The 19,640-nt window shown below is 32.7% G+C and overlaps 2 protein-coding genes across 3 annotated transcripts; one reads left to right on the forward strand and one right to left on the reverse strand.

Annotated features, from left to right (window-relative positions):
- Window positions 1-2,447: 2,447 nt before the first annotated feature.
- Window positions 2,448-9,073, reverse strand: LOC114408405. Of its 2 annotated transcripts, none has more exons than XM_028371445.1 (6): window positions 8,684-9,073; window positions 8,385-8,575; window positions 7,671-7,778; window positions 6,041-7,566; window positions 3,466-3,553; window positions 2,448-3,168 (listed from the first exon to the last, which is right to left on the reverse strand). In XM_028371445.1, the coding sequence occupies exons 1-6, from the start codon at window positions 8,775-8,777 to the stop codon at window positions 3,073-3,075; spliced, it is 2,103 nt and encodes a 700-aa protein (XP_028227246.1). In that variant the 5' UTR covers window positions 8,778-9,073; the 3' UTR covers window positions 2,448-3,072. The 2 variants fall into 2 exon arrangements, with proteins under 2 accessions (XP_028227246.1, XP_028227245.1); XM_028371444.1 differs by having other exon boundaries at window positions 2,448-3,172; window positions 8,684-9,072.
- A 4,943-nt stretch (window positions 9,074-14,016) lies between these two features.
- LOC114408406 (auxin transporter-like protein 5) lies at window positions 14,017-18,749 on the forward strand. Its single transcript, XM_028371447.1, has 8 exons — window positions 14,017-14,436; window positions 14,551-14,736; window positions 14,858-14,970; window positions 15,182-15,365; window positions 15,496-15,593; window positions 17,335-17,542; window positions 17,656-17,913; window positions 18,341-18,749. Exons 1-8 carry the CDS (start codon window positions 14,281-14,283, stop codon window positions 18,566-18,568), a joined length of 1,431 nt encoding a protein of 476 aa, XP_028227248.1. The 5' UTR covers window positions 14,017-14,280; the 3' UTR covers window positions 18,569-18,749.
- The last annotated feature ends 891 nt before the right edge of the window (window positions 18,750-19,640 follow it).

Below are 19,640 nucleotides of genomic sequence, written 5' to 3' on the forward strand. Positions count from 1 at the left end.
GAGTTCGTTAATCTGAGCACTGGACAAGGTACCGCCGCTACCAAAACAGACAACTATGACGCTGCCACGTGATTGCATATCCAACCTGACAGTTTTTTTTCTTAATCCTTCGGTTAATTATCAGGAAAAGGCATCGACAATTATTTCTGTCATGAAGTTGAATATTATTCGAAAGATTTAATCTTAATTAATCAGATTTTCAACATGCAGTTTAAACGTGAAGAGTAGAACTGTTGAAGACATGTCCAATCCATTTGTAGGCATCGCACAGCGGTTTCGGCCTTAGAGGGTTGTGGTGACCGGAAATTCTCCTTCTTGGCCAACTCAACCATTGGAATCAGATGTCCCATTCCTTTGGAGTTGTCCAGAGAGTGTTGGTCTTCCATGCTTAATTTTTAGGGTTTCCAAATATCGGACGGAGGAGTTACCTCATTCCTTGTTTCTATTTGTAGCGACTAAATAACAACATGGGTTCTCAATTTATTATATAAAAATATTAATAATTTACATGTTTATTAAAATATATTGAAATGGTGATAATATTTTTTACTCTTCTACATCGTTTCACAAAACAAAAGAAAAATGCATTCTTAATTGAATAGTTTCATATCAAACACTTTTCGTAAATATATTTTTAGAATAATTTTCGTTGTTTCTTTTTCTACCTCCTTAGAAATTCCCTGATGAAAATCTGGATTTACTATCACCCCTGGATAAATGATTCTTTAAAGCTGAAAATTGAAGAAAATTGGAAAGGAATATGGGATTTGGTATCGATTCTATTATTAATATTTTCTTAAGATTCTTTGGGAAGAATCCTATTAATTATTGCATGCTTGAATAGGTTAATTTTCAAGATTACAACCTAATAAATGGGAAAGAATTATAAATTTTAAAAAGAATAAAGTTTTTAATGATAAACAAAATTTGGAAATTGTAATTGAACGTTAACAAATTATTTTTTGTTGATATTGATTTTCTCATTTTACCATCAATAATTAATTAATCTATAAAACTAACTGCTACAAATAATTTATATATACCTTTATTTTACTAAAATCAAACCAAATTAATTTTAGACAACCCAAACATAATAAATTATATTAAAAAAATCCTTATTATATGCAAACATACAATTTATTTCACATGGTCAATTAAAACAATAATTAATTATAAATATAATCAATTATTGAAATAATTTATAAAAGCAATTTTTTTTTCAACCACCACAATTAGGATCTTTTAGATTACGGGAGAAAACCCGAAATATCTCTACAAATTTTAACTATTGAATCGACTATGTGACTAATTCTTAATCCAAGACTTAGTCACACTTAAAATTTTTCATTAAAAATATATTTTGCAGAAATCAACTCATGTCTTTCCTCACAAACTCAACATGTCTTATCAATTAAATTATACCTATTTGATTATAACACATTCAGATTGTGGATCAAATTAGATTAAATTTAGACTAAAACTTAATTGAATTTTCCTTTCATTTTTTTAGCAAACCAACCCAATCTGACCCGGTTTTAATTAGGTTGAGTTATTGGGTTGAGTAATAAAAAAATATTATCAATTTAAATTTTAACAAAAAATACCCTGAAATCAGTAATTCAATATTGTTGTATTGCTTCATAATTCTTATAAGTTTTACAGCTCACTATTAGTATTTAATAAAATCATTAAAACTGTTTTACAACTTACAATTAATAGATTGAGTCAAATTCTAAAACCAAAATAAATTATTGCGACTTGTTATCTCTATTTCTCTTCTCAATTTCTCATGTATTTCTCTACTAACTAAGACAGTGTTCTTTTCAATTTACGTGAACAACTTTCAACTCACTTAATAGCATTTCAAGCAATTGAATGAGAAGGGAAGAAATCGAAAAGAGAAATGAACTCAAGATGTGGAACAAAATCCGTATGATTCATTAACCCTTTAGAGTCACCTTACCAAAACAAAAATCCACTACACAATTGTCAGGAAACACATTTAAATGGCATGTAAGGCACCACTTCCATGATCTCTTTCTTAGCACAAAATCTTGCTAATTTCTTGTAAGGGTAAAGGTGAAGTCGTAAAGTGTAATAGGAGACTAGCTGTGACAATATAAAATATCATTTGCCAAATGTTTCCGGAGGGAAGATAAAAATGAAATTGCATTAGGTAAATGTCATACAGTTTACTCAACCGGATTAGTTTGATAAACCAAAATGATCCTAGGATACTGAGTAAATATTGAAATTTGATCACATTTACGAGCCAAAAAGAGAATGTATATTCCATGCCAACAACATCTTGATGCAAATGGCAATCTGCTTCTTAATTTTTGTTTTCATTCATAAAATATTAAGGATCAGCAGAGAAGAAAACTAAAATTTCTACTAACTACTATCAACTTTAACTGTTTATTTTCATTTATTTAGGGGACAGGAAGAGGAAAACTGAATTTTAAAGCTATAAAGAAAGATCCATGAACCATAATTCTTACATTTTGAGGTCAAGATATTACACAAAAACATTGCTCGAACCATATATATTAGCACAGATAATATATAGATATGGGTGCTATCCTTTCTATCAATCAATACTATGTACACGAGGAACTAGTCTCAACTAGATGCAAAATTTTCTCTTTCTTTTTTTTAAAAAAAAATATCACTGAAGTGACAGATAATTCCGCAAATCAGCAAGGAAGTGCATGACACATAGGTTCAATCCAGATCTAATAAGTTATATTTTAACAAGAGATAAGAGGTTTACCCATAAACAAATTGAGTAGCTTAGGATAGACCTGGGACCTTGTATAGACAATACTAATTGTATCTAACTTTCAACTACTGGCAGCCAGATGAAAATGAGGAACAGCAGCAGCAGACAGAATTGACTAAGAGTATCACTTGAGATGAAGCCTCTCATTTTGATTTTGAGTGAGCTTAGGATAGACCTGGGACCTTGTAGCGACAATACTAATTGTATCTAACTTTCAACTACTGGCAGCCAGATGAAAATGAGTCATTTTGATTTTGAGTGAGCTTTGCACATGTTCCTCCATTTATCCTTCAGGTCATGTGGTGTCCGACGCTTACCAACCTTATCAAACACATGAGAACCAAATTGCAAAATTTTTTTCCATTCCTTGCCAAACTTCTGCACTCCTTCCTTCACAGAGAAACGAAGCAATTATTACAACAGTTGAAAACATTTATATCTTGAGATACATAAAACCTCAAAACTCAGGCTGGAGCAAACACGTCCAACAATCCACATCCTTTAACTTTACACAGTATTAGATTGTTCTAAATAAATAAATAAATAAAAAAAGAAAAACTGTTGTGATAACAAAGAAATAGACGTCTGACGAATGATGATAGCACAGAAACATAATGCAGCTAGCTACTTATAAAGTATCAAGTCATACTGGTTGGAATAAGTGATAAGAAGAAAAATGATACCTTTATCTTCTCTTCCTCCTCAGCTGTCCACGGAATTTTCTTTCGCCTTAACTGATTACCCAGAAATACTTGGCCTGCTTGGGGTTTACTGTAAGTCAAAATAACCAATCAAATTAGAATTACCACAATAATGTCAGTAGTCCTGCAAAGGTAATCATTACCATAAAGGCTGCATTTGGTTCATGAATTATTTTTGCATTCCCAGAAATCTTGAGGTGGGATGACACATTCCCAAATTTAGTACAATGTATGAAAAATATGTCCGCACAATACTTATTCAAAGATATTTTATAATTTAGGATTCTACAAATTATTTCCACTAGAGAAAGGGGGATGGGTTTATACCCATTCCATAGGAATAGTTCTAGATTGTTAGAAAAAAAGAATTTGAGATTGCTTTAGTTCGGAAACATGTAAAATGATTTTCTTAGGGTCCATTTGATTTGAGATAATGTTTTCTATTTTCATTTTTTGAAAGTAGTTTCTATTTCCAAATTTTCAAGATTTAGAAAACGTGTTTGTATTTCAATATACCTCCTGACAGTTTAGTTTTGCCCTGCCTCAGCATTGAGTCTTGCTTAAGAACATGAACCACGAGGTCTTGGTAAGATATATGCTGGTGGGGAATAATGCTCCAAACAATATTATCAATGAAACAAAACAAAACCAGCAATTAATAGGGTTCTTCTGGTGGTCTAATGCGGGAGAAGGAAGCAGATGAAGTGGAGCCAAAGGTGACGTTGAAAAGCATGGAGCCAGGAGAGGGTCACCATTTTGCATAATCCTGGTGCTCTTGAGGGCATTGAAGAACAACAAGACTTCGTTTTTGGGTGGAAAATGGAATAAACGGAGAAAACAAAGAGTCTGCAACTATAATAGAATAAAAAAAAACTATAACCAAAGCACACAAGCCTAACAGCTTGTGTTAACAGAAAACATGTTTATAACTCCTACATAGATTTATCAAAGGACTTTCTTGCATTCCTCTGCCATCTTCCTTTGGAGGGCTATTTGCTGCCATCTCTGCTTGGAGTTGAACGAGTCCCAGGGGACAAGAGCCAGCCAATGCCAATGACAAGCAGCTTAACTGGACTAACTCCATTGGACACTCCACCATTCAGCATACCATCTAGCAAAAATGGAGTTGAAGCATTGGAAGGGTGAAATTACTCCTGGGGTTTTCTGGATTTTCTGAGAATGAGATGGGATTTTTTTTTTTTTTTGGAAAAATGATGAGGTTTGAAAGGAGATGGAGTTGGATTTCAAAGCACAGGTTTGAGATTGCAGAACAAAATGAAGGTGAGATTTTTCATTTCTTCTTTTCTTATCAGCTATGTTTGGCAAAGTTAAATTCTGGTATTGGAAGATTCAAGAGGCCACTAGCACTGGCATGGAAGTGAAAAATAGAGACCATACCATACTACCAGTATAGGTATCAAGGATCTATCGTGCATTTATACAAAGCAACAGAGAAATAGAGGGAGATGTAAATCATTCAAGCTGGATGAAAGAAATTAAAGAATGCATCATATGTTAAAAGGAAAATTTTACTACAGCCATAGGACCAGTGGTGCATTATATTGAATATTGGGCAACATGGGCCAACAAGAGCATAAGATCCAAGTTGTAGATCGGATGAGTGGTAATGCAAGAAAAGATATAATTGAGAATGAATATTAGAGAGCAAGATGAACTGTTAAGTGATACCTACTGAGGAAAAGATGGTAGATTCATGTCAAGCCTAAGATGGTTTAGAGTTTAGACACATTTAAAAAAGACCAATGACAAAACCAGTTAAGAGAGTTGATCTAATGGAAGATAGCCCAATAATTTTAGACGTTGAGTTAAACCATTGGTTTTTAACAAAATACAATGGCATCATTTGATCCATGTAACTGACCCCACTTATTGGAAAAGGCTGTGGTTGTGGTAAATATGCAACAGTGTTTTCCTCCTAGTTGTATCTGCTAGACTGGTTATTAGGGATATTTTTGGAATATAAACAAATATGGAATGTTCTCAAACAAAAAATAGGAAGATTCCTGGGAACAGTTTACAATATTCCAAGGGAAGGTCAAAGTAAAATACAGGTCTAATAGATTCCTATGAATGACATTCCCAGAGTACTATTCTCAAAAATCAAAAACCAACTCTTAGGGTGAGTTTGGTTGCGTGGAAGAGAAAAGAATGGAAGAGAATTGAGAAGAAATATTTGAATTAAAATAGAGAGAAAGAGGTGTGGGACCCATGCTATTTTTTGAAAATTTATTCTTGAATAGTAATTTCCTCTCTTCAACCAAACAAGCACTTAGGCAAATGCCCCCTAAAAGTAACTTACACAAGCCAAAACTCAAGCTAAGCTTCAGGAATTTATTAAGAAAATTGAATCAATAATTCTAACTTTCAACATCCCAAAAAGTATTCATAGCATAAGAAACAAAAAGAAATATACCCTTAAGAAAATTACCAAAAGTATTTAAACCAATGCACATGCCCAAATAAGGCAGAACTCCTTAGAAGCTCAACTAATCAGAAGTTAATAATCACATATGGTAGGGAAAGTGTAGAAAGTTACCATTGTGTTTCATGTTTACGGAATCTCAATGAGTATAGAGGATTACTATGCTTTTCACTTTCATCTTCAGAAATTTTCTCTTTCCCAGTATCTTGTGCACAAACTGGCTCTATTGTTCCATCAATATTGTGCTGTTTTGTCATTTCTTGTGGAACTTCTTCAGCATTGCTTTCAGGAGCAATATTTGTTTTTTCACTAGCAAATTTATCACCAACATGTCCATCTACATGGTCAGTTGGCACTTCGCTTTCTTCAACTCTTCCAACAGTTGGCATTTTACCTATTTCCTCTTCTCTTAAAACTTCTGCTTGTTGCTTACTTCTTTCAAATTGAAGATCATTGGCTTCATTTGCATGCTCACCAACATGATCTTCTCTATTGTCTTCACACCCTGCTAACTGATCATCTTCATTGTTTTTAACATGAATGTGTTCACACTTACTGTTCTTTCTTGAAAAACAATGTTCTTGTCTATGAAATTCATGAACAAATTCTGCAGCTTGAATCAGTTTTCCTTTACTGATAAAGATAGCTAATTCTTTCCTTGCCAAGGAAGCATTTTCCTTAGATTCAAGATATTCTGAAATAGCATGAGAATATGCACAAAATGGGCAAAAAAAGTTGCCCTTTGCATCCAATTGAGCAGATGCACCTAGACAGTTTTTATGCACCATCAAAGGGCAAGTAGTTGTTTTACAAGCCAATAATTGGCCACCTTCATGACACTTCATGCAAAGATTTTGTTCAATTGATTCAGTCATTGATGAGAAAACTTGATCAACCGTGCGAAGATTTTGTTCAATTGATTCAGTCATTGCTGAGAAATCTTGATCAACCGTGCAGGGGGAGCACAGGAATTCATGTTTTTTTGCTTCAAGATCATTTTTTCCATTGTGATATCCATCACTATCACTAGACAACTCAGCTCTGCAGCCATTAACCATATCAAATACAGTTTTATCACTAGCAACTGGCTTCTGAGAGAGATTTAAAGATGTAATATCTGGTTCTGTCTGTTTGGGTTGGTGAAAATTAATAATATGCTGATTATTTTCTGCATTAGCATCATTTGTTGGAATGGCATGATGTGCAGTATTGTCAGTTTCATCCATAGATGTATTATTGCAAGGCTCAGCTACAGAGGTATGATGGGGTATAATGGTGGTTGTCATAACATATTCAGGAACCACTGGTTGGACAACATTTGCATCACATATCAGTAATCGATCCTCTTCATTACACTTCAAAGAAAGATTTTGCTCTGCCTGCTTTTTCGTTTCAAGGTTAATCTTTTCACCTTGGGACACAATATCACCTGATATTTCTACCCCATAACCATTCCTAGCATGATCTGTTTCATCAGCTGAGCAAGCCCAACTCCTCTTAGAGGGCAAATCTGTTTCATCAGCCGAGCAAACCCTACTCCTCTTAGAGCAAACCCTACTGCTATTCTGAGGAAATAATCTAGTTGTTTCTTTCAAGTAATCAGTATCTGGATGAGTATTTTTGAAGATCGATTCTCTCAGCTATTCGGCATTAGGAAAAGAAACATACCAAACAAAAAATGGTGAACGAAAGTGAATAAATCTCATCAAGGAGAGTTCTCAAAAGAAAATGGCACTTCCATTACCTGCTCTAAGTGACATTTAAAAGTGACAGCTCTTTTGTGCTTAATAAATGGGCAAATATCCCATTTCAATAGCTCTGCTCCAGCCACTTTCAGATTTGATAAAGGGATCTGCTTTACACATTACATAAAGAGTGAGAATTATCTAAATGAGAATAACAATAAAGCTTCCACCATCAAATATGACAAATAAAATACTTAGAGCCCAACAAAAGTAATAAAATAAAAAATCAAGTGACACTTCTGTAATTGCTCATGAACACAACAAATAAAAACAAGAAACATTTCTCAAAACAAACAGCCGCTCAATAATGAGTCACCGAATTAGTTCAAATAGCCTCTAACATTATTACAAAGTAAACTATGTTACTTACGTATCAAACTGTGATTTAGTAGTGTCTTTGGATGAATGTTTGCAAAATTGATTTTAAATGAAATTAATTTGCAAAGTTGATTTTAAAATGAAATTAATTATGCAAAATTAATTTGGGTTAAAATTGATTTTGAAGCGAAGTAATTTATGTTTCAATGTTTTTATCCTAAATAAAAGCAAGTTTGATGTAAAACTTGGTGTAAAATTGTCAACATAACTCAAAATCAATTTTACCCAACAATAATAAAACATCCTTATCTTTATTAAAATCAAATCGAGGCAAACTCGACTCTAATACTTGACACCCAGATATCAAACACACTTGAAATTTAAAAATGTTTTACCTTGCCCAATATTTCTTTGAGGACATCTTGACAACTCCCCAAAACATTGAATCCAAATCTGGAATCCAAGTTAGAAGAAGCTTCAGGGTCAACAACAAGAGTGGACAGTTTCTCCAAACACCTCAAGGCTACCAATTCCTTTGTATTTTTACTAAATCTATGATGTCCCACAGGTGCCGCATCAATGAAACCTACAACAACAACAACAACAACAACAAATTAAACATAAAAATATTCATAAAATATGAAATTAAAAAGAAATGAAGTTGTTATGTTATTTTTGAAGCATTGTTGTTTACCCTGCAAAGTGGGAGTGGTGATTTCTTTGGAAGTTAACAGGGCTTCAATGACCCAAAGCCATGCAAGTGCAGAAGGGTCGTCGTCACGGTCCATGGCTTAGGGTTTTGAATTGCGGTTACTGACGCTGTTTGAGGGATTTCGGGAATGCCAAGAGCGTTCGTTCGCCAACGCGAATGCGTCACAGGACTCAGGAGTTGCGAACGAGAACCAGAGACGATAGCAATATTGAGAGGAATTGAAATAGGGAAAACGATACGGTGAAAACGGGATTATGGTTTGAAATGCAATCGCGTTTTGGTGTTTGTCGGAGTGATTCGGAGAGGAAGCGGGGAAGAAGCAAATTTGCGGAAGATTGCTTGACACACTAGTGCCTGTTTGATTCTCTTCCCAATTTTTATTCCTTAAATTAGTTTTTTTTTACTCCCTAATTTATTTTTTAATTCAATTTCTTTCATTAGATTTTTTTTTTCATTTTCATACATTAATTTCTTAAATTGATTTAATTTTATTTTTAAATTTAAATGATAAGAAATCATATTTTATGAATGTTTAAAACTTTCGTAAAATATATATTTTAAAAAATTAATTTTAAAAATTAGAGAATCAAATTAAAGGATGAATTTAAATTAATTTTAAAAATTAAAGGATGAAATTAAATTAAAAAAATTAAAAGATAAAATAAAATCTAAATAATAAATCAGAGGACTAAAAAATTAATTTAATTTTTTTCTTATTAAAAAAAGGTTTTGAAAATAATTTTTGAAAACTGTTCTTGAGAAGAAAATTATAAATAAAAAAATCTGTTTAGTAATTTTATTTCAAAAACTGTTTTAGAAATGAAAAATAAAAAGAAACTTTCTGGTTGAATTTGTTTACAAAATATGTTTTGAAAACTAAGAAATAGAAAACGTGTTTAATTGTATTAATTTTATTCTTCATCGAAATTTAAAATTAAATGCTTTTTAGAAAGTAAAGTCCCTTTATTTTCATTAAATATAAAGACTAAAATAAATAATAAAAGAAAGAAGAATTGATTTTATAAATCATATTTTTAGAGAACAAATTATCTTGAAATATGTAAAAGAATAAAAATAAGTGTAAAGAGAATTATATCATAATCATCTAAATTAGAAGACGAATCATCACTTTTATAAATTTCCATTACGACTATAATACGCTAAACATGCAATAAAATTGAAGTTAAAAAAAACATAAATTAGTTAAGTAATGGAGTTTTTTTTATTGTTTTAGTTCAGGAATCAGATACACAGAATAAAAATACACACACACATATATATATATATATATAAAACATTAGTTATTAAACATTCACCTTTAATTAGCATAATGGGCATTGCAGTAAATGGATCCAATTAATTACTTTGCACGTATATAAACATATACATCCATCTTTGCAAATAAGGTTGACATGCAGCCATTGACCCAAACAATTAGGCGGTGTAAGTGGTCTGTAATGCGTTGAATTTTGTTTATTTTTTTAATCTATTTTAATTAAATTTAATTGGATTAAATTAGATTATTTATTTTTTATTTTATTAATTCAATTCAATCCAATCCAATTTTAATTAGATTGAATTAAATTATTTATGGAATTGGATCATTAAAAATGTTACTTTTTGTAAGTCTTAAAAATAAATTTTCAAACTCAAAATAGTAAGAATATAAAGAATAGTCATAATATTTTTAAAATTTAATATTCATAAAACATTATACTCATATAATAAACAGAAAAAAAAGTGAATTATAAATATATATTCAAGAGTGTTATTTATAAAACAATATATTACCTTAAAATAAAATAAAAAAACTCAAATAATATATTATCTTAAGATAAATAATATATTAACATGAGATTGAAATATACTTAATCTAAAGTATCTATATTAATAATTTAATTATATACGAAGTGAGTTAAATTTTAGTCAAATACAAAGTATCAAACTTGTAATCCATTCTAATTTTAATTACATTCATTAAATTAAAATCAATCCAATAAAATAATCAAATTCTCAAAAAAAAAAAAATCTAATTTGATTGATTTGTGGATTCCCCAATTTTATCCTATCCGCCTGACAAACAATTGCTAATGGTGAAGTAATTAAGGACCGACGTTCCGAAATTGAATCAGAAGTCAAATCAGGTTTTGCTGTCTCCCACGACTAGTTTTGCCTACCAAAATACATAAGTGCTAATGTGTGATGTCCATTATTGATGCACAGAACAAGGAGCCACATGAAAATAACAGAGCGGGAGTAATGAATGCCAAAGCCAAAAAGTATTGTTCCATATATGGAGTCTAAATCATTGCTGCACATAATTTGAGCATGTTTAATTTTCAGAAGAAAAAAAAGGGGGAATAAAGACAAATTCCTAAATCTAAATTTTCATGTTTAAACATGACAAGAAAATGTGTAGCGTCAGATTTGCAGAACATCATGAAGAGTGTAAATTTAGCAGCAAAGCTAAAGTGAGAGTGGATTTGACAGATGATTATAGTATGATCACGTTCTGCTAGCTACATTATATAAACTAACCGATAGGTTAATTGTCTGCCATAGTTTCTGAAAAGTGCCTTCGGTTTCCAGGAGTGAATATTGGCTTTGCTTATTTTTTATTTCATGTATAGGCTGAGATGTTTTTTAAGCCATTGCTGCCATTATTCTTCTGTATCAACTGTTCGTATCTTTGGCATCATATTGTAACTTTTAATGAATCCAGTTTATGCACAGCTTGTGCTATGACCTGGTGTCAATAATTCTATTTATTGGCTTTTCAAAAAAAATTGTCTGCCGTAGTTCTTTTAGGATTGACTCTCAAAGATCTTTAGCAGTTTCACCACTAAGGAGGCATAGAGTGCTATCAATAGTTTAATACAAACTTTAGCGGCATTTAGATACTTTTGTTTGATAGTTTATTGGGTCAATTTTAAGCTAAGAACTAATACTTCAGATACAAGCTTCATTAAACAAGTTGACTTTTCTCTGTAGATATTTTTTTATACACATAAACTTGAAGATTGAACTCTTGATCATATATTTAAGGGCATGATTATTATTAACCAACGACCATATCTGTAAAAAGAAAAGACATTTTTGAAATTTGAAGATCATAGTTGATTGTGTCAAATACATGAATGAAGTTCAAACTTGAAGATCATATTAATTTCTATCTCGACATTATCATTAAAATCGTACAATACAACTTTTCATATATGGTCCCGTAGGTTAATTAAGTACTCGATAATACGATTCAAGAAAGACAATTTATTGCAACCAGCATGTATTAGACCATGAATTTCTGTATTGATTTGCAATCAATATCCATAAATCTTCTTTCTTGATGACAAAACAACACTCAAAATTTGTCTTTATCGAACCTTTCGACAGATATATTACGATTTATGTATATATATTAAGGCTCCAATTCGTCATATGACGCATGTAGTTTAGTCTTTTTTTTTTTTGCTCTGACGCAAACATGATGTAGATCTATTCTTGGAAATCAACTGGGAAAGACTCATAATTGAATCACGACATGGAATTTACATTAACCATCATTTTGCTTCGAAATTGCTTCAGAACGTGCAGAACAGACTGAATACACTAATTATGCAGACACCCACGTTAACCTCCACTTCGCCTGACAATGAACTACGGTAAAAAATTTAACTGATCCGTAACAAAGATAATTCTATGTATCGGAACACCTAATAATACCATTAAGAGCTTACATTAACCAATGAGAGGCAAGGGGCAAGGTGCTTATTATGCTAGGAAAAAAATTGAACTAAGTATAAGGTTTGCAACAAATTGGAGGTGGTCAAGGAGACACAAGTACAGCGAATGTTTCTGGTCCCAGAGCCTACAAAGTATGACTAAACATGCATTGGGATATTTTCTACTGCAGCAAAACTATATATGTTTTTAGGACCTCCAAAGTCGTAATTAGCGGATTCTCTCAACAACCTTGCCTGCAAAGAAAGTCATGAAATAATAATGTGATAAATTACTGACTACATCATTGTAGGAATTGCTACTGCAAAGTGCAAACTGTATTTCTAGTAATTAAACTTTTAAGTCATGCATGCATCCATCTCTTGTTTAATTTCCCTGTGATGACAGGATCGGTATCACCATTGTAAATGGTTTTCTAGATTAAAAAAAATCATTATGGTTTATCATCATGAGAGGAAGCACAATAATCAATGACTGGTTATTCGAATCTAAACAAAAAAATCCGAAGGTTGGTAACTTTTCCTGCTGTTTATAGGCCAGTGTCATAAAATTTCAACATAATGAAAGAAAAAGGAGGGGAAGAAAAGAAAATTATTTTTACCCAATAATGAGAAATAATGTTTTTATGAAGCTTTTTGGTCGCTTTAATTAAAGGTTTGAAAATGCTGAATAAATATATGACAAAACTGAAGTAAAGTTTGGTTTTATGCCTTTATCTATTTATTTTGTCTGACTGTAGTTGATATTAGCTGCAAGCAGAAAAAGAAATAAGAAATTGTGGGACGCTGTGTTCTTTCGGTAACAAAATAAGAGAATCTTTTCGAAAGAAGTTTTCTTTAGAAACGGGGTAAAGTAAAGAAAAGAGAGACTCCATATGATTATGAGACAAAATAAATATTTTTTCCCTCTCTTTTTCCATATATTAGTGTACCAAGTAAAATCGTAAAACAAAGAAACACGTTATGTATTAATCTCACCAATGTCTTACAATATTGTCCATGTATCTGTCCTACTTCATCCGCCATGACCATACAAATACGATATTATTTATCTGTGGAATTAAAAAAATAACACGTGGAACAGGGAATTAATTGTTATGAAAAAAAGTTGTGTGCATTTTAGGATCCAAATGCAAGATAATATATGGGATTTGAGTCACATATTGAAAGTATGGGATTCCAATTAATATTGACAAATGCAAAAATGTTCAAATTAGAGCTGAAATCCATTTATGAGTTTTGGGCATTGAAGGAAAGGCAACTTCATTCTAGCTGAGTATGCTTGGATTAAAGGAACTAGTGTCATTGATAATATATTAGCACCAATCAAGCATACATGACGCAGGGATGCTAAAACCTGTTCTGATATAATGTAAAAAGACTTTTTTGACAAAGGAAATGAGTCTAATAGCCAATTTAACTACAATTTCAAAATGTCAGAATAGAGCAATCAACTAGCTAGGGAAGCGGGGAAGAGAAGGATGCAACTTATACTTCATATTTATTTAATGTCTCGCTTAAATTATATCTAATAATAACGAATATATTAAAACAAAATTCTTCTTAACCTTTTCAGACTTGCAATACAAAAAGGCTCTCGACAGCCTCAGAGAACCGTTCACAGTCTTTCACAGCCTTAGAGAACCTTTTGTGTCATGCATATCAGTATATATATACACCACCACTCCTAAAGTCCTCTCCGATCCAATCCTTGCAAATCTCAAGCCAGTACTGCAACTCATCTAGAGAAATAGAACAAGTCATCATTCACCAACCTTAAGTGTGATAAAAGAAGTGCAAGTGATCTAGATATTCATCAGGAGGAACAAGAAGAAATTAAAAATGGCATCGGAGAAAGAGGTTGAAACTGTAATAGTTGGGAACTATGAGGAAATGGAAAGTGAAGGGAAGCCTAGGGATGCAAAATCCAGGTTATTAAGTTTCTTGTGGCATGGGGGTTCTGTTTATGATGCTTGGTTTAGCTGTGCTTCCAACCAGGTTAGTTTCTGATTACAATGGCTTTATGCTCCATTTTATGTAGCGTCCAATACATTGGTTCGATCTCTTTACATGCTTTTCAAATTAATGTTTATTTTCATACACACATGTCAGGTGGCTCAAGTTCTGCTAACGTTGCCATACTCTTTTTCCCAGCTGGGAATGCTTTCTGGCACTCTTTTTCAACTCTTCTACGGCTTGCTGGGTGGCTGGACTGCTTACCTCATTAGCACACTCTACGTTGAATACAGAACCAGAAAAGAGAGAGAGAAATTTAATTTCAGGAACCATGTCATTCAGGTTCCACTATCCCACTTTCAAATTCTAAATATTGCATGCTTCTTATATTGGTCTCTGTGCAACTTTTATATATACTTCTCAATGTGTCTGTGTTTAATTTAACACAAGTTCTCTATTGCAGTGGTTTGAGGTTCTTGATGGGCTCCTCGGGAAACACTGGAGAAACGTGGGCTTGGCCTTCAACTGCACATTTCTTCTATTTGGATCTGTTATCCAACTCATAGCTTGCGCAAGGTATCATCTAACGTTATTCAATTCTAACACACCCTTGCTCTAACTCTTTCTTAAGTACTATTTATTAATTTACGTTTAATTTTTATTGCACTTCTTATTTCTAAATATATTATTCATTACTGTTTTTTAATCTTTATTTAAATAAAACTCGTGTGTGCTAGCTATAACTTTTTTGGGCTAGCTAGGAATTACATGGTTAACTTTTGTGCAGCAACATATATTACATAAATGATAATTTGGATAAGAGGACTTGGACTTATATCTTTGGAGCATGTTGTGCCACCACTGTATTTATCCCTTCCTTCCACAACTACAGAATCTGGTCCTTTCTTGGCCTCCTCATGACCACTTACACTGCTTGGTACCTCACAGTTGCCTCTCTCCTTCACGGCCAGGTAATAATAATTTAGATTTGCAAATAAATAATCATATATATTATTCCTACTGTGATCTATGAATCATTATGTTTCTTAGTGGCTACTATAATAATATGCGATCTTGATGTTACTATATATGATTGTGTAGGTGGAAGGAGTTAAGCATTCGGGCCCGACCAAATTGGTTCTATATTTTACGGGGGCCACAAACATTCTCTACACATTTGGGGGACATGCCGTTACTGTGTAAGGCTGATATCTCATCTCATATATATATATGATACGTATCTTTTACGTTTTGACAAATTAAAGTGCCTTGTTTCTTTCCCCCTTCTTGGATTTTGGCTTCTGTAGGACGCATCTATGCTAATAAATGTTGCCAATGGAATAATTCTTGCATAATATTGTTCCACTCAAATTGAGTATATTATGCCAACATCTTTTCTAATTGTTAACGAATTGAAATGTTAATTACCCAACTCACATGCATTATGCAAGTGTTTCTTACTTATGAATGCCAAACTGGAAAGCAAAATAACTCATTGCCATTGGGGCTAAAAAGTCATTTCGTTTGTATTCAATCTTGACTTTTTAAACACGAGATCTACAGTGTAGCCTGTTACCATCTTAAGTCCTTTTCCCATTGATTTTGCTTTTTCTTTTTAGACGAGAATCGTAACTTTTTCATGTTCCGTTAGAGTATCAAAATTTAGATGCGGACGTTTTTTTTCAACTATTCTATATCATTTTTTTCCAAAAAGAAAAACCTCTGTTACGCATGCATGCAAAAAAAGTGCCTTTTTTTCTGGGGAATCCTTGAGTTCCTTTTTGGTTATAGAAAGCCAAGGTTCTTTCTCTAAATAGATCAGCTTTAATGCCTTTTTATCATGAGGACAGGAGAATTCCAGCTTTCGTTGCTGAAACTTTCTGATCTTTTGGAATTGGATCCCCTACAGTGATAATTAAACTGCATGAGGTGCAGTTCTAAATCTAACGGTGATGACTTCTCAAAAAGATTCCCATGCTTTAATTTAATATAAAACCAATCCTTCTGAAAGGTTAGGGTTTTGTGCAGTTAAAAATATAACTTCGGAGGATCTCAATCGCAGATTTTTTTCCTTAGCACAGCTGCCACAGCAGAACAAAACATTAAGCCAATGAATTTCCCTTTTAATTGTTCTCTTCACTTTTTTTTTTTTTACCTAAAAATGAGCGAGTAAACTTTCACATTGATTGTTAATTGTAAGGTTTAACACCTGTAATTTTAAATTCTATAAAATCATTTATTTTAACTATGTTTAATTGAACCCTAAAAAAACTATAGTATGTTTAGTTGATTTATGTTTCTTAATTGCTAACACAAGTTGCTGAGATGCACTTTCTTGTGATTTCTAATACAAGTCTAATGTAATACTCCCTGGTATTCAATACTAAAATCTTTGTATTTATTGATTTTTTTAATTAGTGCATTTAGGAACTGAATACTATGACCCTTTTAATTTATTATCAGTAAGAATTACTAAAGTAAATAAAATTTCATAAAATTAAAGATTAATGTAATTTTTACATCCCGAAATTTAACTTATTGCTAATTCTTTAATGTCTCTCTGGTGGCTCCTTGTATTAAGGGTTAGAATACCCATTTACTACCATTTAATAAATTCTTGGACCTATAAAAAAAATTAAAAAAAAGTGAGAAAGCTCACGATCGAGTTAAACTTCAATAGTTCTTAAAAATACTTGAACATTCTAATTTTTTTCTACAAGTTTTTCTTATTAATTCTCTTGTTAGATAAAAAAACATTGAATGTTTTTAAATTTTCAACACGTTAAATATATTTGGTTTTTATTTAAGATTTTCTTTCCAAAGTAGTATTTATGAAGGAAAATTATAGGAGAAAAGAAAAATATTCCTTAAAAGTTCCTGGTATTTTTCTCTTAAAAACAAAAAGTAAATTGGAGAATAAGACGTGTGCTGGTGACACAGGGAGATAATGCACGCGATGTGGAAACCTCAAAAATTCAAGGCCATATACTTACTGGCTACCCTGTATGTGATGACATTGACTCTCCCATCGGCAGCTGCAGTATACTGGGCATTTGGAGACATGCTTCTAAATCACTCCAATGCTTTTTCTCTGCTTCCAAGGTCACCCTTCCGTGACATGGCTGTCATTCTAATGCTCATCCACCAGGTACATACGTACTAACTGCATGTTTCACTATCCATATATATATCTAGTATTTTTTCATTTTTGGTGTATACATCACTTATATTGTAATTGAAAATTGGAAAATTGCATTGCAGTTTATAACATTTGGGTTTGCAAGCACGCCACTATATTTGGTGTGGGAGAAAGCAATAGGGATACACGAGTGTAGGAGCCTGTGCAAGCGTGCATTGGCGAGATTGCCAGTGGTGATCCCAATATGGTTTTTGGCCATAGTTTTCCCCTTCTTTGGTCCCATCAACTCCACCGTTGGATCTCTTCTTGTCAGCTTCACCGTTTACATCATCCCCGCCCTCGCCCACATGTTCACCTTCAAATCACCCGCTGCCCGACGGGTACGTACTATATTCAATTCATTCAACCCAATTTTAATTTTAACTATTTACAAAGAAAGCTAGAACAGTTCGAGAAAAATAAAGTATGCATGCATGTGGGCCATCTCTGAAACTAGTCAGAATCCAAGTCTGATTGAGTAGCACTGTTACAATTTACTCTTCCATTTATTATTCTGAGCAGATTTTAACACTTAACTATTATGCATGAATTGTTGCTTTTATCAAGAGAAACTTTATTTGTGCGTAAATTAATTCTGTAGTATTATAATATTGTAGTACAACAGTAATATAAGAAAGCATGTAAATTCGAAATAATTAATTACAAAGAAATGTAGCGCGCAGCACTATTTAATTTTCCATTGAAAATAAGTAAAGCATGCATGCATGATTTGATTGTTGATGGATGGATTGCAATATAATAATGCAGAATGCGGTGGAGCAACCTCCGAGGTCGGTGGGAAGATGGGTGGGTGCGTACACCATGAACGTATTTGTGGTGGTGTGGGTTCTAGTGGTAGGCTTTGGATTCGGAGGATGGGCGAGTATGGTCAACTTCATACACCAGATTGACACATTCGGTTTCTTCACCAAATGTTACCAATGCCCCACACCCACTTCCATCAACTCAACCGCGCCTTCCCCTCGTGCTCACTAAGTCTCACTCTTCAATTTTTCTTGCTACCCATATAATATGATCGCTGCCTCTACCTAGCTAAAACGCACGCTATTGACCAATCATCAATACATTTTATTTCATGGAGAAATATAAATCATATCTACTTTAGTCATATACTATTGGCTTCTAATTACCCTTTTCACGCTTGCCAGCATACAAATATGCATTCTTCAATTTCTTAGTTTATCTTTTTTCTCTATGGTATCTTGCTGATGATCACTTTTGTCCTTATGAGTTTCACCAAATTGGAGGAGGGGAACAAAACAGTTGCACAAAGTTTATTTCTAGCAATTTCCTAGGCCAGACCAATCGATTGGGGGGAGTTACTTTGAGTTGCGCTGCTAAAAAACTGCTAATATTGAGCAACTTTGCCTAGAACAATAAGGCTGTTGTTGCTGCAGTAGCTAGTGACTTATATATATTGTGAAGAATCATTTAACAATCTATGGCCCTAGAAAGGGTAGCGCAATGAAAAAAAAAATATTGAGATCTATCATCTTTGAGTTATTATAACGTCTAAACAGATGTTTCATGGGAATTCTGATCTCTTGTACAGCTTTATTTTTATTGCAGGCATGGGAAAAATGAAAAAAAAAAAAAAAAAAGCGAAAAACTAAACCGAACAAATTTAACCATAACATCAATGCGTTGACACCTTTTAATGTTATGGTGCATTCTATTTTCGAGTTGTAGATTAGAAGAAAGAGAAGGATAGACGTAGAATAAATAAATGTGATGAATAATGGAACGAAAAATTGAGAAAGAAAAGTGAATATATATTTAATACTTTCCTTCTCTTAATTACTTATCTAATCAAATAAGTCACATGTATGCTTTGAATTTATCTTTTCAGTTTTTATGATCTAGAATAATTTTTGTATTTATTTATTTGCAAGTAAGGCTAATTCGGCTTAATGATCTGGTAGAAGTTCGAGTTGGGCCTAAAGAACGTAGCCCGAAAGGAGTGCAAGTTGAGTCAAATTAGCTCGTTTTGACTCCTTGGCATGATAAAATGTGTTGTCCCTTCTGAAGCTTTAAGCGCTAATTCGAT

This window comes from Glycine soja, chromosome 4 (assembly GCF_004193775.1).
Source record: "Glycine soja cultivar W05 chromosome 4, ASM419377v2, whole genome shotgun sequence".
Lineage (NCBI taxonomy): Eukaryota > Viridiplantae > Streptophyta > Magnoliopsida > Fabales > Fabaceae > Glycine > Glycine soja.